Here is a 27604-nt window from a genome sequence, read left to right as displayed (position 1 = left end):
ATACGAATTACTCATGAAGTAATATCTGAAAAATAAGAAGAAGCTGTCATTGAAAGAAAAATTTTTGCATGTTCTACTTCAAATAACATGCTTTTCGGAATCTGTTCAATAACACTGCTTTCAATGAGAGCTCTGAGGTAACCTCTTTTAGCTCAAGAGAGCAAGTTTATTAGACTGAGCACAGGAGCCCCCAAAAATGTATAAAGACCTACTCACCACACTGTTCTTTCCCTTCAACTTTGTTTATTGATGTACTGAACATGAAAAAGTACAAAGAATCCAAACACAAAAGAAAACATGTACAGCCTCTTAAATACTCAACAGAATATATTTTCTATTCCAACAGATGTGAATTAAGTCATACTGTACAACTTCAAATAAATACCAGCCTTACATTTTATTAAGTGCTCTGATAAACACAGTGAAGTGAAGCACAATTTGCATGCCCTCTCATCAATGCCTTGGTTTGCTACAGTAGTATAGGAAAGAAGCATGTAGCTGCTGTTTTCCCGTGAGGGGAAACCTTATTTTTTTTTAAGTATATACATGTATTTTGTTTTTTAGTTTTTTTTTTTTTAAACGCAGGTTAACTCTGACAATCTAAATGCACCTAAGGATATGAGAAAGTGCTAAGCCAATTGATTTCTGAATAGCATTGAGTGGGTCAGCATGAAAACTCGCTTATTCACTTTAGCACGCGCCTCACAGTATATGTACTGTACTATACTGAAAAATTTTATAACTACAATTTTAAATAATAAAAAATAAAACAACGCAACCGCAAAGATAATGTACAACTATGTTATGCATAGCACATTGCCTGTTCTAAGGGGAAGCATGTGAGCATCTCAGTTTATACAAAAAGCAGGACGTAACTATATAGTTCTCAGTGCATCCTGATGAAGGCATTTTTACCTTCAGCTTTTTTGAAAATTTATTATAAGCTAGATGCTAATCAGAAAATATTTTGTATTTTTTAAAATTTCTTTCATACATGGTAAAGACTTATTTTATTATTTCCCCAAATAGTGGTTTAAGCATCATACAAAGTTAAATTTCAATAGCATACAGATATTTATGATTTTTGTATGAAAAATGTAAGGAAATTTGTTCAAAACCTATGGTTATACTCATTTTTTTTTTTTACCACAAACATATTTATAAACGAAAATGTAGCATCACCATAAACAGCAGAAGCTAGACTATCTACAGACAAAATTAGCAACAAATCTGATGCACTGTAAATCCAAGTCCTCAGGACAACAAAAGTGATTAAGCAAGACCTCAAGTAACAATGTTAATGCCATTTACAAAGGAAAAAACTGATACAAAAACATTTAAAACCTGAACATCACTTGGCATGTAAGGGAAAAAAAAAATCAAATTAGCTGAAAGGTTCATAAACACAAGGTCTTATTTACATTACACAAAGCTCAGGTGTTAGCCTTGAACGTAACTTTCAAAATACCTTCAAATATATCCAACTCAGATCACTTTTGCCGATTTGCTGCAGTACAAATCATGTGCAACATCTTTTTTTCCTTAAGACAAAACAATTCTTCAAACAATACTGCAAGTACATCACTAAACACCATGAGCTCTATCTGAAGGGATTTCTTTAGGAAGAACAGATTTTTTTTCCCCCATCTCTTGGTAATTTAAATTTCTTGCCTGCTCTTATATATTCTTTTGTAAATTTTTTTTATTTGTTTCAAAATCACAAATCAATGTGAGCCACCTATCAGGTAATAACCAGGATGATCAGACGCTACACTGGTGATTACAAAAACGAAACCAGCAGTGTTTCCCCCATTGATTCTACTCCTTTCATACAAAGATCTCAAAAGTATTTTCTACATCATAAATCTTTCTAAATTTTCCAACCACTGCAAATTTCCTGGTAAATTTTAAAAGCTCACTAGGTGTCATATGAAGAGATTTCTCAAAGTATTCAAGTCAAAATATTTGTTCCAGGACCAGTAAAAAGTTTCTCCAAATTTTCTTTTTTATAAAAATAGATGCTTTTTTTAAACCCACATCAAAGAGGCTCTTATCTCTTTGGCAAGGTACTGCTTTACGAAAAGTTCTCCAGTATTCTTACAATAAGCGTTTATAATGTAGCCCCCCCTTCCCCAACCCAAATCATAATTACAAAATAAATACTGTTTTTAACTTCATAAATAAAAATGTAAACTTCAAAATACTTTTCTTAGACATAACAGCAATGCTTTAAATGTAAACCAAACACAAAGCTAATCAGAAAAAGAAAAAAAGGAGGGGGGGAAGGACACAACCAACTGAAGAATTACAACACAAAGCCTCAATATTTACTCACAGGTTCAAGGCAGTTATGTAAAAAGAAAAGAAATGTCTTCCCTTAGCTGAAACACTTTAAAAGGTCCACCTTCTTCAAAGAAGGCAATAAAATGCAATGTGACAGGTAAAAACCCTGTACCTCTTGTCCATATTCAAACATAAAAGATATTTTAAGAAGTTTTAATTCAAATACTAGCAATAAAAAATCTCACATATTTCTTAGGATGCTAAGTAGTCGTTTTATCCCCATCTCAACACTGACTTACAAAGACATTTACTAATGTATAAAGTTTCTCTTAACTTGCCTTTGTTGTATAGTTTTCATATATAAATGGACTGAGGACAAGAGCTCATTAGGCTTTGTGCGTTTTGTTTGTCTTAAAGGAGACCTGCAGTACTCTGTCTCCCAGACGGTATCCATTGAGGCTAGCTATCGCCATGGCAGCCTCATCATAGTTTGTCATAGTCACAAATCCAAAACCTTTGCATTTATTGGTGTTAAAGTCACGGATGACCTTCACGTTGGTGACAGCTCCAAAAGGCCCAAACATTTGCCACAGGATACTCTCATCTGCATCAGGAGCCAGGTTGTACACAAAAATACACCACCCTGTTCCTGGGTGCCCAGGGATATTAATTCCAGCCAAACTGGTCATTCCATCAATGGTCATTGGAGAAAACCTACTGAACAAAAGAGGAAACACACACATACACACACAAAACAGAAACAGAGGTTGGTTACAGCGATGGATTTCTTTCTTTCCCTAACTCCCCTCCCCTCAACAGATACACACAACTATTTGATGTTTCAACCAAAGTCCATATGTGGCTTGCAGCAGCATGCTATACTATCATGATATTCACAAGTCATGAAATGGCCATTATATGCTGTATTGAGTAATACTATCCACTAGAGAAAATGAAATATATTTGGAACTGGTTTCACCAACTTAAGCGGATTGGGAGCAGGAAGGACCAACACAGACATAAACATGCTTAAACGCTGCAACACAACAGAAAATAAATAATGAGGTTTTTAAACACCAGGTGGCATCAAGTGGTATAAAAATACTCTTTGAGTCAACCATGCTTCAAGAAACAGCTTTTCATTAGGTTGTACATGCAAAAGAAAACCCGACACAAACTTATGATGGCTGTCACTCCCCAAATCAAAGAAACTACTCAATTATGGGAAGGGATTATGAGTGTCATGAACCTCTATCATTACCTCTTTACTCCATAAGCCATATTGAGCAGATTGTCCAACCTGCAAAACATACATTCAGCAAACTTCAGTTTTTAACTTTTCCCCTTGAGGTCCAAGAAAGCTGGGCTCGTTACTGCCATCTTCCAAGGGGGCTGTTTGTATGTTAACTGTATGTGAAGTCTCAAACTAATGGGTCTTCTTACATTTCTGAGCAAATGGGAACCACTACCATATGACAGTAGCTCTTCCAATCTCTAGGTCAGTGCAATGCAGGGAAATCATTGCTGGTCATCTCAGAAAACCCTTTTGAGAGGAAATGCGGGGGCTGTGAAATAGTTAGCATTTGGGTTCTCACCTTTGCAGGCAAGGTCTAAGCACGCCACATACATCTACATAGTCTTTGTTACTCTTAGCTTTCACAGCTGTTGGCTCCTGAGTACTCGCCCAAGGCCAAAGGGTTTAGAAAGCAGTGGCACTGACACTCAAATTCTGCAGTTTACACAGAATTTCACAATTTCCCTTAAACCTCCCATATACAAAGGACTTTCATTTCTAAAAATCAAAGTGTAACTAGTACAGATAAAAAGAACCTTATACACAACCTCAGCCAAACCTCCCATTTCTCAATATGCTCAACTAAGTCCACTGAACGTAAGACTACAGACTCACTGAGCAATAAGGCAAGACTCAGATCCCAGTCTGATGTTTATTTTGATTGTTCTACAAGAAGTGCAGTGCTACTACTCAAGGTCTACGAGATCAGGTAGATACATGTTCCTAGTCCCAATTATTTCTGCACATTTGAATGTTTTATAAAACTGAAAAGAATCAAGCTGATGTAATGCAAACTATCTTTTTAATAAAACAGAGGAACAAACCCCAATGACAGAGGAGTACCTTGTGGTGTGTGTACCTTGTCCCTCCTACCCTCTCAGGAGCAGGGACATTACTAAGCATGGACCATAGCCTGGGTCACAGCAGGTTTACCATCAGTATCTGTTGACTGAATAAAAGCAATGAGGCTGCTAACAGCATCCTTAATTATTTAATCCAGAGTAAGAACTATTAGGAAGGCAGGCTGGGGGGCCTGTCTGCACATGCAAGGGAGCGGGCACTTGTGTGGGAAAAGAGGTTGGAGGGTGGGAGGGTTTTGTTTGGTCAAAGATGCCACACCTTTGCACTCCAAAATAAAGGCCACAAATACCAGAAATAGGGATGCAAACAAAACCACCAACCATAAAGTAATGATACAGATAATTTAATAAAAATGCTGGAATGACCAATACAGAGTGCGTTTGGCATGTGAATGTGGAATGGAGCAGCTTACTGCAGTCTCCTTCCAAAGCACTCGATGATCCCGAAGCTGAGGCACCAAAGCAGAGTCACGTCATCATGCACGCTCTGCCACCATCAGCTAGGATAGGATGCCAGCCCAAAGTCCAGAGACAGGAAACTCCCGAGTCAGTTTCCAGTACTTTCAAGACAGGGCAGAAACCAGAACTGCCCTAGAAGTGAATTACATGTGTTAAAGGAAGAGATCTCATTTGTCACTCCCCACCCCAGGATTCTCCAGGCAGGAGACTTCTATACTAGGATCTCTGAGGACTCTCTCAATGGGCCTCATATTTACCCTACCTGTGAAACCCTGTATGACACCATGATCCTGACCACCGATATCTTTGTTCAATATCCATTTTAGGAAAAAATCAGTCCTATGGAATTCAAGCAAAGTTACTTAACTCTCTCTCTCCCCTCCTTGCTCTTCTTGACCCTCTCTCCTCTCCCATCAACAAGGAGAGCTGGGAGGAATACAACACCTAAGAATCAGAACCCCAGCAATGCTGAAAAGCCCTTCCTGCACGCAGCTGAACCTGGTGGCTTTCCCTGCTCTCAGCACCCCAACGGGGGCTGGGAGAAGGCTGTGTGAGCTCCAACGGGCCTGCATGTACCCCAGTCCTGCAGCAGCTGGAAAACTGTCAACCAGGTGGTTACCTGAGACACAAGGACCACTCTCACTCTCCAGAATCATATATTTCTCCTCAGTCTGTCCAGGGTTCAGAGACAGCCGCCTTTTGTATATATGCTCTTTTAATGACAGAAACAAATTTTTAAGGGAGACTAAGTTAGTGGCCTCCAGAATGACCCAGGGGGACGTGCCTGATGATGTACAGCAGTGTGGCCAATACACATTAAAGTGTCTGTTAAAAATACACTCTTCATCTTAAAATAATCTTTATTCCTACCGAATCAACACACTGCACCCAATAGCCTCATCAGTCCCAGGCATCACACACTTTCCTGAGGGACAACTTGGCGGTTCTCAAAGGGACAGGGACACAGCCACCGTCCTTCAGCGTGGACACAATCCACTCACAAATAACAGGCTAAGTGGACGTGAAGGATGAGACTGGGAAACCTTGCTGTAACTACAACAACTCTCAAAGGAGAGGTAGATTAAAAGAGATTCCTGCAAATAAACATCAATATCATCATCACCGTCATAATCTGAGAGAGGGTGACACCTGTAAGGAAAGCTGGAGTAAATAAGAAAAAGGAGGGCTGGTTATTCCTGCTGCTCCTAGGATAAGCTACACTGAGGTTAGACAAAATAATCTAACCTGTCTCACATGAAGTCAGTCAAGAAATGTCAAATGATCAAGATCGTAATTCTATGACTCTTGCTTCAAAGGTGTATTACTCAATATTTACTAATTACATATGTGAAAAATGAGTCAGCATGATAATTAGCAAAACACTGATATACTGTTTATTTCATCGTTATCTTTACTGTCTATGTTTGATTCAGGTTTATGAATTAATGAATGTACCAGCACAAGCCCCCATGTGCATATAGTTCATGACTATATGCCTCGTTTCAGACTATATGTGGGCAATATTTTGAATAGAAACATATTCCCATTTCGAAGCTAGATAAGTAGAGAATAAAAAGAAGATATGTGCCTAGTTTCCAAGAAATTCGGCTGACAGACTATGCTAGGGTCTACATGCAGGTAAAGGGAAATGTCGGTCCAAGTCAGAAACAAAAAAATATAAACAGATTGTTAATGGGTTAAGAAAATAAAACTCTGAACTCTACAAATAGTGGTTCTCAAAACCTCTCTAAAGATCACCAACCAAGACTGCTTTGAAGTTAACCCACAACAAGATCATCAATCCATGTCCTTATCTAATTCCTACAAAAGAGAAAACAATTATTCAGGAGGACTGATACCAGTGTTTCCCCAAAGGAGCTGTGACAGTGCAGGAGGCACATGCCTTAAATGAACCTCAAGGGCTGACTTAGACGCTCCTTTAAAAATGCATAAAGGCTTCTGGAAGCAGGCACACAGGCCGTTAGACTAGATCACATTTAATAAAACTAAGGCTGCTCCACAAGAAGAGAGATGAAAAAAACTTTGGCTGGAAGTTTAATTCAGATACCGTATCCCAGGAATATACTTAAGGGACTCACAGTAGCCATCCAAATAAATAAGGCTGGTCTTATTCTGAAAACTGCAGTCAATTAGCTAAGCATATTAGATCAGCAGTGCTCATGTTAAAATAATTTTCTAATTATTCATACAGGTTGACTGAGCCATAAACACCATAAGTCCACTTTTAAACTTAACTCTTACTACATAGATTTTAATTTTTTAACCTTAAAAGATACAGTACATTTCATAAATATTAAAAAATATCCCTGACTATTAATATTTATAACTTGTATTCTCCAATCTCTCTCAACTACCGAGATACTATAATAATATAAAAACATAGTGCAAATTTTCTAAATGTCGGCAAGAAGCTGACAAACTCAAGGCTAAGAGCATTAGAACACAGATATGAGGAACAAAAGCTCTAAGTAATGAACCAGGCCTGAACTACAGAAGAGCAAAATACCAACAAAGCAAGCCAGTCCTTCCTTCATGAGATGAAAGAAGAAGATTCAACCTTAATTCAATAGAGGAAGGGGAAAAAAAAATCAAGGTAATAACAGACCAGGTTCAGAGATATTAAAGAAAAACAGCCAAACACACATCAGGCTAAACTTGAACCCTAGGAATAGAAGCTCTCAATTTCCTGTAACACTGAATCTAGACCAAACGCCTTCACTGAGCTCAAAGACTAGTTCATAATTTATTATCTGAAGATGGATTATGAGAAGAATGGGAAGTGAGGTGACAGACACAAGAGTTAAGAATCTGAAAGGACAATAAACATCTTTCTCATTTTCTGAAACCAAGTTTCCCTTAAAATTTACAGACAACTCTTATTCCCTTTTCCCAAAATTAATTTTTAATAGGAGCGAAGGGAAGGAAGAATCTCTAAAATTAATTACAGATGGAACTAAATGATAAAACACAGAATGGGCAATATTTTAAAAATAATATTAAGTCTGACTACCAGAACAACCTGTAAAGTTTTACCCAATAAAAAACATTTTTTAATTAAACAAAAAACCAAACACATACCATGTATGGAGGGGGGTATATCAAATTGAGAACAATAAAATAGTTAGACAACCTAATATCTGAGTCCCCTACAAGTCTTGCCGTTTCAGTAATCAGGCATTCTCCTGAAGATACTATCATTTCAGTCCTCTTGCCCAGCCTTTCTCAGAATTCAATCTTGATTTTAAGAGCACAGTTTTACTCAATAACTACCATAAGACAAAAACCAGAGCTTAAATTAGGAAACATCAAAAATAACGATTTAAACTCACAGAGCTTTCTTCTAACATCTAACGTGGTATTTTCAGTGTTAAAATCAACCAGTAAGAAAGAACTCTCCTGTACCTAAGATCAGAATTCTTTACTGGGCCTCAAAGAGCTCTGGGGTTAACTGGATAGGCTGCCCAAGAAAAATCTCTAAAATTCCTTCATTCATGTCTGTGCTAAATTAAAAAAAAAAAGTTTACCCACTTAAGATGCCACAGAAGAAACCTACAAGCAGAGCTAAGAAACGACTTTGTGAAATTTCTGTTTCCACAAAGGCAGCTCCATCCATCTCTTCCTCCAGCCCAATCACTACCACCAACCACCACAGACAAAAGTGGCAGTGTTTCCTTTCTGCCAACGCCTTTTAACCGTGCAAAGCTGAAGCAGAGCGAAGTGATCGCCAGGCTCAGTCAACTGGGTACCAAGTCATCCAGTTCCAGATGAAGCCTCCTGACAGTACAACTTTTTCTCCCAAGGCAAAAGCCACCTCAAGTAGGAACTGAACATGATGTTTACAGAAAACTTCTCTTTCACACCTCAGGTGAGGTAACTGAAGTTTAAAGAAGACATTTGAGTGATTTTTATCTTTACTCTCTTCAGCATTCTAAATACCCGAATGAAAAAAAAATGCATGTGATATAAGCTAGAAAACATATAAATCTTTATTAAGTTAAATTTGTGATAATATTTTTGATAATTAACTATTATGCCCCAGCAAGCAAATAATGCACTTGTGATAAAGAACAGAACAAAAAATACTAGCATGGATGTTAGATGGCATTATGGCTGCAGTATACCATATGGCCAAAAAGGATCTTAAAAATGTTCGAGAAAATAAAAACTACTTATGTATCTGTGCTCTGTTTAACATCTAAAAGTCACCATTCTCTTCACATGCAGATTAAGGAATTTTTTAAAAAAATGACTAGATTTGGTTGGTGCCCCAGTATTAGAATAAAATTTGAAAAATTAGAATATTTAACCTGTCTATGAGATAGAATGTCTTCTTTGGACTAAAAATGCATGGTCATTCCATGGACTATAGAGGTTAGAAAACTACCACCCACAGGCCAAATCCAGACTGCCATCTGTTTCTCTATAGCCCAAGAGCTAAGAATGGTTTTTACATTTTTAAAGAGTTGTTTTTTTTTTTTTTTTTAAAGACATGCATCAGATACTGTGACCACAAAGCCTAAAATATTTACTATCTGGGCCTTTACAGGGGTTTGCCAACCTCTAAACTGCAAAGATTAAAAACTTAAAATGGGAAGATGAATCCATTTATAAAAACATAATGTAACCATATAAGTTATATATCCTTAGTTGTGCACGTATTATAAAACCAAGTAACTGAAAGAGCTTGACCTAAAAATTAAAATACGAGGAAAAGACCTTCTCAAGTAAAAAACGAAAAGAGGGAAATCAGAAGCAATGGAAACAATCAGGAAGACCCCCAATATTCTGCAAGTCAGTGTTTCTCAGCCTCAGCACCACTGACGTTTGGGACCAGATAGTCCCCTGGTGTTGGGGAGCTTTACTACTGTACACTGCAGGATGATGGGCAGCACCCGTGGCCTCTACCCCTGAGATGCCAGTCATCCCCACCCAGCTGATGCCGACATCAATGTCTCCAAACACTGCCAACGCTCCCAGAGGAGCAAAACTATTCCCGATTGAGAACCACTGCCTGCCGCAGGTTACTGAACTTTCACCCCCACCTTGGATACTCCGCAAAAGACGCTATACCCCAAGTAGGTTTTCCCTGTGCCCATAAGAAAAAGAAAGAAAACAACAATAATAGCAAACCAGAGATCCTGTCTTATAATAAAAGTGCTGGACAGCGAACCTGAGAGCTCTGGTTTGAGCAGCTGGGCATAAGAAGTAGACTGGACTTACCTAAAGCGCTGTGCCTGCTGAGCTAGTGGTCCTGGATACCTTCTGTTTGGAGACTGGTACAGCTGGGAAAGGATGGCCTGATTGGTCTTTTGGCTTGGGTTATTAGCAAACTTTACAGTGATTGGCTCTGTGGCACCGGGAGGTTTCTGGCCATTTAGGCCTTTGATAGCTTCTTCTGCCTCAATCCGCTTGTCAAATCGAATAAACCCTACACCCCTTGATATGCCTAAGGTAGATGTGGGTAAGGATTTGGGAAAGAGGGAGTGGAAGGAGACAGGAGGGAGAGAAGAAAGGATACATTAATTTTCCCTTCTCAAGAACGTTTTCACCCACATGTAACATCTGCCACAAAAATCACACCAGGAGAAAAGCTTCGCCTTTGCTTAGTAGCAATTCAGTCTAGCATTTCAATTTTGTATTTTTAAATACATGAAATGCATTAATTAAATTAATGCACTTTAAAGTCCATTACCACATGCTACCAATAAGCCAGGAAGAAGAAAGCACACAAGTATGTCCATGTTTCTTTTCCCCACCTTCTTCTCTCCCTCTCATGCATTATTTAATGATGTCAACTGTATGACTGACTTGTACTTTTCAAATTATGCTACTGGACAAACAGTTCAGAAAAAAGGGCACAGGAGCTCTTTCTCTTGGAACGAGGAGAAGAGAACCAAGCATTTGCTAAAAATGCTAAAAAGCTATGCTAAAAATATATGCACAGGGGTAGAAAAACATATTTCAGCTACACTTTTAAATAGTAAAATTCTACTTAATTATACAGGCTACCGACCCTTTGAGAGAAATGCCTCAAGAGGTTTTTCTGGTTCCCTGAAGCTCCCCCACTGCTTTTAACTGACTCTTCTTTATTAGAGAAATAATATTATATGGAGAAAAAGAGGGAAAAGAGGAGGTAAGAGTAAAATTAAACAAGACAGAAGTAAGCCTCAAAGCTTACTTTCTTTGGCAGCATTACTTCTGGCTACAGAATGCTATTCCCCAGCTCACGCTCGCCCCACCTTGAGAGACCAGAAGGGGGGAAGCAGAAGGATGGCCAAGTACCTGCCCAGCTTTTGAGAAATGGCAACGAGAAACCCATTCCATTTAATTAGCTTAACAGACTTTTTGGGGCGGCCAGAGCTGGGCATCATGGGATCAGCAGCTGTACGGAAAGACTTTCTTGGCAAAACAAATCAGTAGTAGCAGTACTAACTTGGGACTAGCAGCAGGAAAAGCCTAGATGATTCAGTCATTGAGGAACAGTGAGAAGCAATTAAGAAAGGTAAGCTAAGAAAAAGCATTAGACCATTATGATTTATAGGAACTTTATAATCAATACTGTGTAAGTGAATGGCTCAGAATTTTATTCTAAGGTAGGTAAGGCATTTTTTTCCCCATATGCACTATCTCAGCCCCTATCACTTCACCTTCCCTATTTTTACGCTGTACCTGCTGCGTGCACATTACTGCATGTGCACACACATGCTGCATGCTCCTGATGGCTGAATAACAAAATTGCAGGATTTTTTCATTTTAGGTAAAGTGGACAATTCATACTGAAGTCTTAAGTGTAAAGATGAAATGACACCAAATCTATCCTTTCCATTATCTATTGAGCATGAATAACCCCTAAAACTATTATTCCGTAAGGAAAGCCTTAGATGGGCAGTGAAACAGCCTCAGTTTAGGATGAGTCACCTAAACCTATGGTCCTCAAACCTGAGCATGCATCAGAACAGCCTAAACGGCTTGGTAAAATGGCCACTCTAAGAGTTTTATTCACTAGGTTTAGGGGCCCAAGTCTGCATTTCTAACAAAGTTCCAGGAGGGTGCCTTTGCTGCAGGTGCAGAACCACACTTAAGATACACTGACTCAATCAGGAGGTGACCAGGTAGTCTACCTGTGAGCCTACACCCTCAGGATGGACCTGCAGCTGAGAAATGGCTTTCTGCATCACAGGTGAAACTGACTTTTGATTCAGGTCCTCACTGAGAACGGATGAATTAAAAAGCATGAATACAAACAAAACTAAAGGCCTTTTTATTTTGCTCTAAACAAATATATTTGGACTGTTAGGCCTGGACTTCTATTCAACCTCATTTGCCATCTGTGTGTACAATACACTGTGATAGAATGTATGAAAACCATGAAACGTAGCTAAGAAGACCACATTTTTATATACCCTCACTGGACTAATTCTCTCCATACAGTAAAATCTACAGGCCCCTCTCCCAAGCATATGGATGATGGTAGATACCACTATACTCAGAGCTCAGAAGTATGGTGTTCGGACTCTGTAAGAAGCTCATGACCAGCACAGAGGAATATAACAAAGGATGCTTCTGATTAAGTTCTGATCAACTAAATTGATCATTAGTTGAAGAATTAAAAAAACTGGCCTAATTGTATTCTGTGGTCCGTCGTTTCTTTAAAAATATAATCACAAATTATAAGGCACAACTATTTCCACTGGGACTCTAATTATGAGAGACAGAAAAGGAGAGAGAAAGACAACAGGGATAGTGAAGGAGGGAAGACAGAAAGAAGAATCACACAGAAAAGAGAAAAATCTATTTTCTTTAAAAAAAAAAAAAAAAAAAAAGACTACTCACAGAATCTTAAAGTGACTGCTTTAGTATATGGCACTACAGGTGATTTTTTCCCCCTGCTTAGCATGCTTCTTTAATTTTAATATGTTTTAAAAAGAATATTGCTTTTATAATAGAAAAATATACCTTTACTTTATTTTTAAGATCCATAATCAAATCTGTATTGCTAGTTTTTCTTTAACTGAAAGCTTTAGCAGAAAGAGCTCCCTTACACACAAAGTTTCCTTCCACACAAAGTTTTTAATAAACATATTGGTCTTCTTATTTTGGTTTGGTTAAAAGTAACATGAGATTAAAATTAACTTTTAACACTTAAAATTTCAAACTCTTATGCATGCCTATACAACACAGCATGGACCTGAAAAAGTCTGAACAGCAATCACTAGTGTAGATGTAGTGGAATTCTCCCTTGGAGAATTAGGAGCATTAAACTATGTTTTTCACAAAGAGTAAGACTGTTACTTAATGCTTCATAAGGAGGTTGGGAGCTTTTTTCATGCAGCAGCTTAGAAATGAAGGTTATTAATTTGTAATAATTATTTTGAATAACTTATATGCAATAATTATAAATTTATTATAAGCCACAAAACAGGCTCCAAACCTGACCTTTGGGGAGGAAATGACTCAAGCTTGCTCACTACAGTATCTATGCTTACCCATGCATATCTATGAACAATCCTATCAGAAAATTGCATTTTCTGGCCCATAGATATACCTTTGATGTATTCTAGAGGCAAGACTTTTGTATGAGAAGGCAGACTATTTCACCATCTGCCAGTCAGAGCAGAGGCTGCCTACTTACCAGTGACCTGGTCAACAAGAATACGAGAAGTAATAATGCGTCCATATTGTGAAAAAAGTTGCTCCAACTCCTTCTGGGTCATTGTTTTTGGAAGTCCACTGACGTATAAATTAGCATCTCTGATGGAAGCTGAACTTGGGCGAGCATAGGAAACCTGGAAAAGAGTAGCGAAATGTACATGCACACTCAGTGACTTTCCTTCCAAAATTGGAAAACTGCCTCAAGTTAGCTTTTCCATAAGGAGCATACAACAAGACATTCAAGCGTGTCCAGTATGAACTGTTTCACTCCTTTCTGGAGAAACTCTTGACAAGAGAAACACCATTCCCCTGGGTGAAGAGAAGGGCATATCTACCCCAGGTGTGTAAGTGTTCAAAACTGACCAGTGGTGCACACAGAGGACTCCTTGTAATAATCTGTCCTCCAGGGGGCCAACCTCCTAAACTAGCGATTTAGGCTCAATTTGAATGCTCAGGCTTAAGGATTCTAAATTCATCTGACACATTTGTGTGACCTGTTTTTGGGCCTCCCATTTCACCGGGGGTGGGGGACCGTACAAACTTTCTAAAGAACTTAAATATGCCCTTTTCTGAAATTATTTAGCAATTTCAGTTAAACCCTGTATTATTTAATAAACACATTGTAAATAAACATCTTGAAGCAGATTATCATTAAGAAAAAATAGCTATCATCCTTAAATTCTGAGATGTATGAATGGACTGTATCTCCTGCATCCTTTGTCTGTTGTCTTATCCACAAATCTCTTCAATCTTGATTAAAAAGGCCTTAAGTCCATCTATTGATTTATTGACTTTACATGCCCTTTCAAAAGGCTTCCCACCTTTGAGATAGAGTGTCTAAACTTCTACCAAGACAGAATAAGCCCGTGTGTATTTATCATCAGCACACCTTACATACACTCCAGGAGGGAAGGAGTTAGAGCTGCCCCTCTCATCACTGCATCCTCATCATCTTGGCACATTGCATGTGCTAGAGTATCTGCTGAGTAAAGCCAATCTAGTACCCCAGTGGTCCCACAATCTGTTGTGGATCCACAACAGTTCACAAAGCACACAGCAGTCAAGGGAGAGTTCATCAAGTCACTGAGATCTTGCCCAAATTGTGATCGATACCTCTTTGCCTATAACACCTCTTTGCCAATTTTTAAGTCAGCTCTGAGTCTCATGTGCTATTTTGACCCCATTTCCTTTAGTTTAATAGTAAGCTCTTCTAGACTGACTACAAGGACAGAAACTTCACAGCATAGCCCGTTTGCCAGACCACTGACAAAAATGGCCAAATGAGTCTAGCTCTGGGTTTTATTTGGTGGACTACCATGACAGGTCAACTTCTGCCTATTGATTATAACCATTAGTATCAATCTTTAGGCTTTCATGGTGACTTGGATGGTAAAAAAAAAATTGCCTGCAATGCAGGAAACTTGGGTTCAATCCCTGGGTTGGGAAGATTCCCTGGAGAAGGGAAGGAGGGAATGGCTACCTACTTCAGTATTCTTGCCTGGAGAATTCCATGGAAAGAAGAGTCTGGAAGGCTACAGTCCATGGGGTCACATAGAGTCAGACATTACTGAGCACATATATTACACTTCTTTACCATCTTGGCCACCAGGGAAGCTCCAATATATAAACAATCACCACAGGTAATCTATATTATTTTTTGGGAGAATCAGCGTTAGTCACTCTAGGATTCAACCATTTCTGTCAATGGTCTGGCAAATGGGGTATCCTGTGAATAATGAAATAATCTCTAATCCACATAAAATTCTGTTAGCACAGAGCCTAAAAACCCGGGTGACTATACTATAAATATTCACCTCTAAATACATCTAAGAATGCAGGTAAAGACCTAGGCCATTAAAGTTGAGGGTAACCTGAGTCCCTTACTGTGCTCCATAATAATTTACTCATGCAGTGACATTCACTGCTTTGAACATTTCAGAGGAGTGTGGGTGGAGTGTTTTAAAAGTTATCCTAAAATATATTTAGGAAAACGGGTTTATATTTAGTGCTTATGTAAAAGCTTTGAAAACATACTTGGGTCAATCATGTTATCCACATTTTTTTTTCTTTCAGTGTCTGGTTTTCAGTTCACACTGCTTCTTTAATTCCAACCTGTACTGACTGTATCTTCTTATCCTCTGAATTCTCAATGCTCTAGCATTTATGGCCTAGATCCAGGAGACCTCCCTTCCCAGGAATAGTTAATTCTAGAGAGCAAACAACTCCCTTGGGAGGTACCTTTGATATACAAACCAGAGGCCACACCTCATCTCCTTTATCAAATCCTCAGACCAAGCCAATATTCTTCCCACTCTGAATCAGCCTAGGGCCAGGTACCAGACAATCAAGTAGAAAGTGAAAGTGTTAGTCACTCCATCCTGTCCCACTCTTTGCAACCCTGTGGACAGCAGTCTGCCAGGCCACCCTGTCCATGGGATTTCCCAGAATACTGGAGTGGGTGGCCAAACCCTTCTCCAGGGATCTTCCCGACGCAGGGATTGAACCCTGGTTTCCTGCACTGCAGCCGGATTCTTTACTGTTTGAGCCACTAGGGAAGCCCTACCACCCCTAGAGCCCAGAGCTGTCAAGAACTATTCAAATTCTCCAATGCTAAACTCACCCAGTCTACCTGTCCTGCCTTGTCCTTAGTTTTCCACCAGGACCCCAAAAAAGGCCCCAGGCCACACTCTGCACTCTCCCCTCTGCCTCCTGGCCATCTCTGGTGCCTGCCCATGTGACCCTGCATGGCATGCTGTACCTCCTCTTTCTGAAATTCTTAAAGTATAAGTTTCCTCCTTCATAACAATCATTTATGTATGTCTTATCTGATTACCCAGGTGCATTTTCAGAACACAGCTACACTAATAAGGCTCCAAGTCTCAATAAAAAACCATCTCAATCCTGTTTTGCACTGACTTTGCCAAAGAATTGGTTCCTATCACCACAGGCAGGACACGGGTGACTCAATCGTACAGAAACTGATGTTGGCAACAATATTTCTATTTAACTTACACTTCAGGGCTTATGGGACTTCACCATTTGGAAAGCATTTTCAGATACAGTATTTTGTGCCTCACAACAACCCTGTGAGGTACGGAGGGCACATATCAGTATCTTATAGCTGGGGAAAGGGATACAGAAAAGGTAGGTAAACACTGCTAATGCTATACACATGTGTTGAACTCTGGATTAAAATTCTGATCTTCTAAATCCTTGTCTTGGGAGTCCATCTTTCACTGTCTTATCTTTTTACCTTTTCATACTGCATAGTGACTGCAGCTATGAAATTAAAAGATGCTTGCTCCTTGGAAGAAAAGTTATGACCAACCTAGACAGCATATTAAAAAGCAGAGACGTTACTTTGTCAACAAAGGTATGTCTAGTGAAAGCTATGGTTTTTCCAGTAGTCATGTATGGATGTGAGAGTTGGACTATAAAGAAAGCTGAGCGCCGAAGAATTGATGCTTTTGAACTGTGGTGCTGGAGAAGACTTGAGAGTCCCCTGGACTGCAAGGAGTCAATCCTAGAGGAAATGAGTCCTTAATATTCACTGGAAGGACTGACGCTGAAGCTGAAACTTCAATACTTTGGCCACCTCATGTAAAGAACTGACTCATTGGAAAAGACCCTGATGCTGAGAAAGATTGAGGGCAAGAGGAGAAGGGGATGACAGAGGATGAGATGGCTGGATGGCATCACCAACTCGACGGACCTGAGTTTGAGTGAACTCCGGAAGTTGGTGATGGACAGGGAGGCCTGGTGTGCTGCAGTCTATGGGGTTGCAAAGAGTCGGACATGACTGAGCGACTGGACTGAACTGAAACCCTTGTCCTTGTCTCCTTGTCCAGTTTTCTTGCCATTAATACCACATAACAGTAACCAGTTTATCAGTGCACTTGTCCTGAGAATTAGAAAAATTAAATGAATCTTAATTGTTTCTTAAATATAAAAACAGTGAAAATGAGGACAGACAGCAGAACAGGATGGCACAGAAATTACAGTTATGTCAAAAGTTATTTTATTTCATTTTTTCATTAATATTTTTCTAAAGCAATTTTTCCCAAGAAAGGATGAGTGGCCAGTAATTACAATTAACTGGAGAACTATGCATACATAATTAGGATTCTGAAATTGGTTTTATTACTTTCTAATTTTTTGAATACCATCAAATGAGCCACGTACCACCACCCCACCCTCACCCACTTCCAAGAGATAAAGGAAACACAGGAAGAGATGAAGATCCAAGAGATGAAGAAAAGGAAACAGCTCTCCTCCCAAACCAATGCGCCATCTCTCCCCCTTTATTTGATAAACAAACATGTTTACTATTTTCTTTGATTTAAAATAAACCCCTTCCCCTGCTCTATTGAGGATTCTACTATCAGCAACATCCTCCATTCCAGGAAAGGGAAAATATTTCTTCCTCTTCTTCCACCTCAAAGGATTAGAAACAGAAAATGTATTTACACCAAGGTATGATGCTATGAAAAGTGCTCCACTCGATATGCCAGCAAATTTGGAAAACTCAGCAGTGGCCACAGGACTAGAAAAGTTCAGTTTTCATTCCAGTCCCAAAGACAGGCAATGCCAAAGAATGCTCAAACTACCAAACAATTGCACTCATCTCACACGCTAGTAAAGTAATTCTCAAAATTCTCCAAGCCAGGTTTCAATAGTACGTGAACCATGAACTTCCAGGTGTTCAAGCTGGATTTAGAAAAGGCACAGGAACCAGAGATCAAATGGCCAACATCTGATGGATCATTGAAATAGCAAGAGAGTTCCAGAAAAGCATCTACTTCAGCTTCACTGACTGTGCCAAAGCCTTTGACTGTGTAGATCACAACAAACTATGGAAAATACTTAAAGAGATGGGAACACCAGACCACCTGACTTGCCTCCTGAGAAATCTGTATGCAGGTCAGGAAGCAACGGTTAGAACTGGATATGGAAAAAGAGACTGGTTCTAAATTGGGAAAGGAGTACGTCAAGGCTGTATATTGTCACTCTGCTTATTTAACTTATACGCAGAGTACATCATGAGAAATGCCCAGCTGGATGAAGCACAAGCTGGAATCAAGATTGCCAGGAGAAATATCAATAACCTCAGATATGCACATGACACCACCCTTATGGCAGAAAGCAAAGAAGGACTAAAGAGCCTCTTCATGACAGTCAAAGAGGAAGAGTGAAAAAGTTGGCTTAAAACTCAACATTCAGAAAACTAAGATCATGGTATCTGGTCCCATCACTTCATGTCAAATAGATAGGAAAACAGTGGCAGACTTTATTTTGGGGGGCTCCAAAATGACTGCAGATGAGAACTGCAGCCATGAAATTAAAAGATGCTTGCTCCTCAGAAGAAAAGTTATGACCAACCTAGACAGCATATTAAAAAGCAGAGACATTACTTTGCCGACAAAGGTCTGTCTAGTCATAGCTATTGTTTTTCCAGTAGTCATGTATGATGTAAGAGTTGGACTATAAAGAAAGCTGAGCACCGAAGAATTGATGCTTCTGAACTGTGGAGTTGGAGGAGACTCTTGAGAGTTCCTTGGACAGCAAGGAGATCCAACCAGTCCATCCTAAAGGATACTGGTTCTGAACATTCATTGGAAGACTGATGATGAAGCTGAAACTCCAATATTTTGGCCACCTCATGCTAAGAACAGACTCATATGAAAAGACGCCAATTCTGGGCAAGACTGAAGGTGGGAGGAGAAGGGGACAACACAGGATGAGATGGTTGGATGGCATCACTGACTCAATGGACATGAGTCTGAGTAAATTCTGGGAGTTGGTGACGGACAGGGGGGCCCGGCATGCTGCAGTCCAGGGGGTAGCAAAGAGTTAGATATGACTGAGCGACTGAACTGAGGAAGACCTGCAATGAATGAGATAAGGACTTGTACTTTGCAGATTCAAATCAGTTTCTAGACCAAATTTCTATCCAACAATTATCAGCAATTCTTTTTTAATCAGCAATTCTTGATTCTGATTTTTCTATAGATTTAGAGCTCAAACTAGTGCCCTGCTTTAATTTTTACCTAGAGAACGACTCTAGGGCTATCCAAAACTTCAAATTGTTAAGTCTGTCTTTGTGGTTCTTCAAAGACCAAAATAACACTCCATGGAGAAGAGCCACGAGATGGTTTTGTTTTATGGCTATTTCTGTATTAGAAATACTTCAATAGGATGAACCTCCAGCATATGTTCCAGGAGGGTCAAAACAGCTTCTTCCTTCACCAAATGCAAGGTGTTCTTCAATCTGCAATCACTGGATTAAGAGATAGGTTTGGGGTTTTACATTTCACTGCCATTTAAACAGGTGAATATTTAATGCCTGAGGAGCAAGGTTATGAAATGTCAAAACTACTAAGTGAAGGATCTAATTTAAGAGGCAGCCAGAGAGTCTGCAATTTAAATATTTAAAGATGATACAGAAAGTACAACACTGAACACCAATCTACTCCAAAGATAGCATTTTATATCTCAGGTTTATTCTGGAATTCCTCACAAGTGTACAAGTGATATTATAAACAAAGACAAGCAATGCTGAAATTACTTGAAGGGAAAGGAAGGGAGATAGAAGTACCAGGCAATAAATGCTCTAGTCAATGGCTTCTCAAGCTGTTCTTCACAAAAGAGACCTGACTGGACAAAATAGAGGTAAAAATAGATTTATCAAAGTAATCAGGTCCTGAAAATTGAATAGTTTGAGACACAGCATATTCCTTGTAATTAAAAACTCACTTCTTAATCAGCATGCACAGTCACTCAATCATGTGAGACTCTTTGTAACCCCATGGACTGCAGCCTGCCAGGCTCCTCTGTCAATGGGATTTTCCAGGCCAGAATAGCGGAGTGGGTAGCCATTCCCTTCTCCAAGGGATCTTGCCAACCCAGGGATTGAACCCAGGTCTCCTACATTGAAAGCAGATTGTTTATCATCTGAGCCATCTTCATCAGCAAATAAAACTAATTATACATTAAACATTCAAGGAAAAGTAACACACACACTATGAAGGGGCTGTCAAAATACAAGTTAATAAAAATACACAGAACTAAAAGGAATGAAAATATGGACAAGAACTGGTACTTTATTACAGGTACATAATAAAGTTTAAAATCCCTGTACATCACTTTAACAGAAGTATGTCTAAATGCTTCTGTCCAAAAGTACAACTGCTCTCAATTCTCTCCACTTCACCAACAGAAAGATCAGTGACAGTGGACATTAATACCAACAGATTAAAGTGATAAGGACTATAAATGAACAAAGCAATCTCTTCTTTATTAAACTCAGGACATCTGAAAAATCTCCCACTGGCAAGATCACCAGTAAACAACTTCTATCACTTGTCAATTACTGACCCAGGACTACAAAAACTAAACCTGAAAAAATGAGATACGTGCCACTTCAGACTTTTTTTTTGGAAAGCTCCATTCTGCAGCTGAAAGGAGTGGACAAGGTCACATTTACGCCTATTTAAATTGAGAGTTAATTGCTGTTCATATCAAAAAATGCAGCCTTGATGGGACTAAGAAAAATGACACTATCGCTAAATAAAAATTAGCTCCAGCTCTGGCAGACAGTAGCAAAGTTCTTGTGAAAGCACCAAGGCTTTATAGGCAGGGGGCTACATTGGACCCATCAAGAGAACTCAGAAGCACACAGAAAGGCATTAACTTCTAACCACAATTCAGGCCATAGACCTCAAAATCCACCAAAAAGGAAGCAGTGTCCTTTGATCTACTTCTAAATGCAAAACCCTATCAGGAACAGGTCTCAAACACACACCAGGATATACACATATCAGTCCAAGGTTAGGTTTGGCATAAGAGCAAGCATGTTTCACAGAGAGTTGCAAATGAGTAAACTTGAGAGAGAACAAAGCATACAGAAATAAGTTCATAAGAAATTAAAGATTAGCTCTAGTGAAGGAGTTGGAGCTAACAGGAATAATCACACCTAACAGGAAGGCTTAGCAAAGGTATTATGGATTAGAGAAAAGTGAAAGTGAAGTCGCACAGTCGTGTCCAGCTCTTTGCCACCCCATGGACTGCAGCCTACCAGGATCCTCAGTCCACGGGATTTTCCAGGCAAGAATACTGGAGTGGGTTGCCATTTCCTTCTCCAGGGGATCTTCCAACCGAGGGATCAAACCTGGGTCTCCCAATTGTAGGCAGATGCTTTACCATCTGAGCTACCAAGACACAGAATGTAGAATATTGCAACAGTGGACAACACATAGAACCTCAGATTTTATTGAACACTGGGCTGGTTGAATGCTTTAGGCTATATAAGATTGTTGTGATTCAAAAGAGACATTCAGAAATACTGCAAAATACATCTGATCAGGTTATTTCTCTCACGGATTCCCTAATGCTTTAAGACTAATTTCAAGTTTCTTGGTTGTTTATGCTTGACAGGCTAACAGGCAGGAAGGCCAGGGGTCTCCAAATGGAGGAAATAGGCTGCAAGTGTCAGACATTTTTAATCTCTCTTAAGTGGCAGGAAGAAACAAACTACCAGTGTTATTATTTTTCCCCCTTCTCTATACAAATTTAAAAGGGGGTTTCTTTTAAAATTCTGTGTTGCCATGACTACACCTGGTTCTACCTGAACTTAACTTTTCTCAAACCTTGAGCTAACCAATGTGTTTTTCTTATGGAAATCTTTGTCTTAAGCTATGTTAATGAACTATGTATTTACCCTAGACTCTGTCTTCAAGTCTGTTCCACCTAAGACTCAGAACCCACTTGACAAACCAGTATGTTTTACTGGTAACATTGCTCTCCTATGTTAATGAAATTCTGTATTTACTTGGAAACCTGCCTTTCTTCAAGATTCATGTCAATAATTTTATGGCCCAGGACAACTCACCTTGTGCCAATGTTATCTCAAAACGCATGTTGTGGGTGAGGGGCCTGGTGCCAGTCTGAGTTTTGAGACATTTCCTTTCTCTAATTAGCAGACTGCTAGTAGCTATATCGGAGAAGGCAATGGCACCCCACTCCAGTATTCTTGCCTGGAAAATCCCATGGACGGAGGAGCCTGGTAGACTACAGTCCATGGGGTTGCAAAGAGTCGGACACGACTGAGCGACTTCACTTTCACTTTCTTTATTACACAAAAGCTCTGATCACTGGCCCTGGATTGAATACTTCTCCTCCTGAGGACAAGAATCCTGGCGCCTTTTGTGGCTCAATAACCACCTTTCCTGCTCAGGGTACTGACCACTTATTCTATATGAACACCACAACCTCCAACAGTTTCCCAAAGTGTCCTGCTCTCCTGTCCCTGTGTTAAGGTAAACCGCTCTTCCCACTCATCTAACTTTTCATCACTTCAGACACTGCGTGGGCATCACCTAGGCCTGAAAATCACCTCCAGCCATCCCCTCCACTCTAGTATGAGCTGGTTACCTCTCACCTGTGCCCACACTGTATTATATGCCTCGTTCTCCTAAATACTGAGGAAACCAAGACATACTCATCTGTTACCCATGTCTTGTGACTGGCTTAATTCCTTGAAATATGACACCTTGTCTTTAGCTTCGCTGTACACTCCAGTACTTACCACATATTCATTGTAATGATGACGAATGATCTTCACAAACTTACTGCGGATGCTTAATTTCTGAAATCTTGTCTAGAAAGTTAGAAAAGGCTATAATCTGCTAATATAACAAAAATTCTATGTTATGGTACTTTGTGCATATACTAGACTATTCTAGTTCAGTTGCTTAGTCGTGTCTGACTCTTTGTGACCCCATGGACTGCAGTACACCAGGCCTCCCTGTCCATCGCCAACTCCCAGAGTTTACTCAAACTCATGTCCATTGAGTCAGTGATACCATCCAACCATCTCATCCTCTGTCATCCCCTTCTCCTCCTGCCTTCAATCTTTCCCAGCATCAGGGTCTTTTCCAATAAGTCAGTTCTTTGCAGGAGGTGGCCCAAATATTGGAGTTTCAGCTTCATCATCAGTCCCTCTGTAAGGGGAGTGTAGTCTCCTCAGTTCTGTCTTGTCACAACAAAGATTTGAAGCAACAGACATTAAAGCCCTCAGCGTGTCACAGCTCTCGGACAGGCCACGTGACAGTTCTCAGACAGATCAGTTTTATTTAGAAAATAAAGGAAAATACATCCTCAAGGTGTGAGGGCATGCCGACCCGCAAGGCGTGAAGAGGGGAGAGAGAGAGAGAGACAGAAAGAAAGTCACAGAGCCTGAGAGAGAGAGACCCCCAGCCCCCTTGGCTCCTCTTTTTATATGTTTTTTCCTCCCCCTGGGCCTGCCCTATGTAAATTACACTAGCCAGGAGTGCTGTCTGTATGTTCTACCTGAGGTCCACACTCCAGTCCTCATACTTTCCTTTGTTTTATTTTTGTGGGCTTTTCCCTTCCTTGTCTTTTAGCCACAGCCATTCTGGACTCCTGTTTCCTATTCTAACTACCTAACATTTCCAGTGAATATTCAGAACCAATTTCCTTTATGATGCTCTGGCTCAATCTCACTGCAGTGCAAGGGACTCTCAAGAGTCTTCTCCAACACCACAGTTCAAAAGCATCAATTCTTCAGTGCTCAGCTTTCTTTATAGTCCACCTCTCACATTCATACATGACTACTGGAAAAACCATAGCTTTGACTAGATGGACCCTTGTCAGCAAAGTAATGTCTCTTTTTTAATATGCTGTCTAGGTTGATCATAACTTTTCGTCCAAGGAGCAAGCATCTTTTAATTTCATGGCTTCAGTCACCATCTGCAGTCGTTTTAGAGCCCAAAAAAATAAAGTCTCTCACTGTTTCCCCATCTATTTGCCATGAAGCGAAAGGACCAGATGCCATGATCTTCATTTTCTGAATGTTGAGCTTTAAACCAACTTTTTCACTCTCCTCTTTCACTTTCATCAAGAGGCTCTTTAGTTCTTCACTTTCTGCAATAAGGGTGGTGTCATCTGCATATCTGAGGTTACTGATATTTCTCCCGGCAATCTTGATTCCAGCTTGTGTTTCATCCAATCCAGCGTTTCTCATGATGTACTCTGCATATAAGTTAAATAAGTAGGGTGACAATATACAGCCGTGAGGTACTCCTTTTCCTGTTTGGAACCAGTCTGTTGTTTCATATCCAGTTCTAACTGTTGCTTCCTGACCTGTAAACAGATTTCTCAGGAGGCAGGTAAGGTGGTCTGGTATTCCCATCTCTTTCAGAATTTTCCAATTTGTTCTGGCCCACACAGTCAAAGGCTTTGGCATAGTCAATAAAGAAAAAGTAGGTACTTTTTGGAACTCTCTTGCTTTTTCGATTAGCCAACAGATGTTGGCAATTGATCTCTGGTTCCTCTGCCTTTTCTAAATCCAGCTTGAACATCTGGAAGTTCATGGTTCACATACTGTTGCATCCTGGTTTGGAGAATTTTGAGCATTACTTTACTAGAGTGTGAGATGAGTACAATTGTGTGGTAGTTTGAGCATTCTTTGGCATTGCTTTTCTTAGGGACTGGAATGAAAGCTGACCTTTTCCAGTCCTGTGGCCACTGCTGAGTTTTACAAATTTGCTGGCATATTGAGTGCAGCCCTTTTACAGCATCATACTAGACTACAGACTCCATTAAACATTAAAAAAAAGATGAAGTTTCATTTTTTATATTGAGGATTCAAATCTCTAGAAACATTAAATTCTTAAACACAGTACTGTGTAGCACAGATGAGGATATCTTAACTTTAGAGCAAAAATACAGACATTATTTGGTCCAATATCTTTGTATTTAGCAAAAAAAAAGATTTCATAAAAGTGAAGTGACATGTCCAAAGACAGATCAGAAGAGTTGAATGTAGAATTCTGGAGTTTTGACTCTTCTTCTAGGGGTTTTCTATTAAGCCACTGGCTGTAACACAGTCTGAAATCATGCAAATTTCTATAGAAATGATCAGACATTTAATATGGAGATACTAGACAAAACATGCAAGAAGAACCTTAACTTTGCTAAATTTTTCCTTATAAGGAAAACCTGAAACATATCAAATGAGTCTTTCTCTTAGGACAGTTACTATATTTCTTTTATTAGCAGTGCCTGAGAACTATTTAGGAGATATTTGAGAAAAATCTAACATGGGTGAGGGGAGTTGAGGAGAGAAAAAAATTAAATTACAATACCTGAGACTAATGCTTTGTCTCCTTTAAAAAAAAAATATATACATATATATATATACACACACACACATACACCATTTAACATAAACATAGCAACTGGCTATTTTATACTAGAGAGACTGTCTCGGCTTCACATTATTTCCAAGTTTTAGTGCAGCATCACTAAATAAAATTCAAGCCAGCTAATTCCTGTATCTAACTTAAAGATGTAGCTAAGAATCACTTAAGAATCAGCTAAGAATCATTGAGGGCAGGAGAATGGGACAACAGTGGATGAGATGGTTGGATGGTAAATTTGACTCAATGAACAGGAGTTTGAGCAAACTCTGGGAGATGGTGAAGGACAGGGAAGCCTGGTGTGCTCCAGTCTAGGGGGTCATAAAGAGCCAGACACAACTGAACAACAAAGAATCAGTAATGCTGTAAGAATAAGTGATGATGTATGGTACTATTAAAAAACAACACTAAAACTACTAAAGAGCCTCAGAAAAACTAAAGTATACTAGTTGCACAATTTGTTATTAAGTAACTAATCAAAAAGAGAGGACTTGACAGATTAGAGTTCCCCTTTCACACATCTTAAAACACCTTCTGAAAAATTACTTTGAGCAGAGTTTATTAAATGTTACCCAAAACAGTTTCATTCATGTGTACTGATTAAATGAAGGTTCATAATGAGGTCATCATAGACACCTTTATGTTTTTTAATTAAACTATCATAGTTGGCAGGTATCTGTTCTTTTATTTCTTCTGTTTGGGCTGTAGTACACAGTCGGTTCAGCAAGGACTCTCAGCCTGGTCAAGACCAACAGGAAGTCTGTGGTAAAGATGTTCTTGAAATCCAACTTGGAGAGGCCACAAATGCCTTTCAAATTCCTCAAGATCTTTGCATGCAAATAATTTAACAAAAAATAAAGCACAAACAGAGCAACAGTAGTAGATATGGCATGTGAATGGGAGTGTGTGGTTAAATCATATCCACCACTGCAGTGGCAGTGACTTAGTCATCTCAAGGTCTAAGCAGGAATCTGTCAATCAAAATGTTCCGTATTCCATTTCTAACCCCATACCTTCACTGAGCCCATTAACATTTTTTAAAGTGATTATACTAAGTGAAGTGAAGTGAATTCGCTCAGTCATGTCCAACTCTTTGCGACCCCGTGGACTGCAGCCCACCAGGCTCCTCTATCCATAGGATTCTCCAGCCAAGAATACTGGAGTGGGTTGCCATTTCCTTCTCCAGGGGATCTTCTCGACCCAGGAATCAAACTCAGGTCTCCCGCACTGCAGGCAGACGCAGGCAGACGCTTTAACCTCTGAGCCACCAGGAAAAAAAACAGATGAGAGTTTCAGCTGTAACCACCAAAGAATCCACTCCTACCTTCAACAGTGGTTACGAAAGCAGATTCCTTTTAGTATTAAAAATGAAAAATGAGCCTGTGTTCATTTGGCCACAAAATCTTTAGAAATGTCAAGTAACACGAACAAGGTGTAACTGAAACAAACATGAGTTAATTTAGTACCTGGTCAAAAAACTTACAAAAGCAAAAGAGAATATACTATTACTGGTGAAATTCAGGCCACAAGAGAGCATATTTTGAACCACCAGTACCCTGAAACTGGTGCTTGTGCTAGAACTAACTGTCCAGACCCACGAAGGAGTGAAAACATGGGGCAAGGGGGTCTCACAAGCTAAGCTCAGGTCCTGGCTCTGTCACTCACCATTTATATAACTTGGGAATATTTCCTTAGGTTCTTGGCAGCCTCTATGTCTTTATTTGTAATTTGAGGTTAATGAGAGTTCTTACCTCACAGTGACCTTACATGGATTACATGAAGTAATAAAACTAAGAGTACAGAGCTAGAGAACAATA

At 39.5% G+C, this 27604-nt stretch overlaps 1 protein-coding gene across 25 annotated transcripts in view; it reads right to left on the bottom strand.

Annotated features, from left to right (window-relative positions):
• Nucleotides 1-226: 226 nt before the first annotated feature.
• The window catches only part of ELAVL2 (ELAV like RNA binding protein 2), a 142019-nt gene continuing 114641 nt past the window's right edge, over nucleotides 227-27604 (bottom strand). For 11 of the 25 annotated variants that reach the window (XM_086414247.1, XM_086414245.1, XM_086414252.1 and 8 more), the window contains 4 exons: nucleotides 13550-13703; nucleotides 10138-10363; nucleotides 3545-3583; nucleotides 227-3000 (listed from right to left, as the gene is read on the bottom strand). In XM_086414247.1, the coding sequence (XP_086270373.1) occupies nucleotides 2670-3000; nucleotides 3545-3583; nucleotides 10138-10363; nucleotides 13550-13703 (750 nt within the window). In that variant the 3' untranslated portion in view covers nucleotides 227-2669. Of the gene's footprint in view, nucleotides 3001-3544; nucleotides 3584-10137; nucleotides 10364-13549; nucleotides 13704-20115; nucleotides 20224-20331; nucleotides 20494-26431; nucleotides 26615-27604 lie in introns of those variants that run through there. The other 14 variants (XM_086414248.1, XM_086414256.1, XM_086414243.1 and 11 more) reach the window with 6 other exon arrangements.

This window comes from Bos grunniens, chromosome 8 (genome assembly GCF_055505025.1).
Source record: "Bos grunniens cultivar Pamir isolate PY7600 chromosome 8, Bosgru_T2T1.0, whole genome shotgun sequence".
Lineage (NCBI taxonomy): Eukaryota > Metazoa > Chordata > Mammalia > Artiodactyla > Bovidae > Bos > Bos grunniens.
Note: the sequence above shows the minus strand (reverse complement) of the source record. Positions and strands in the feature narration are given on the sequence as shown.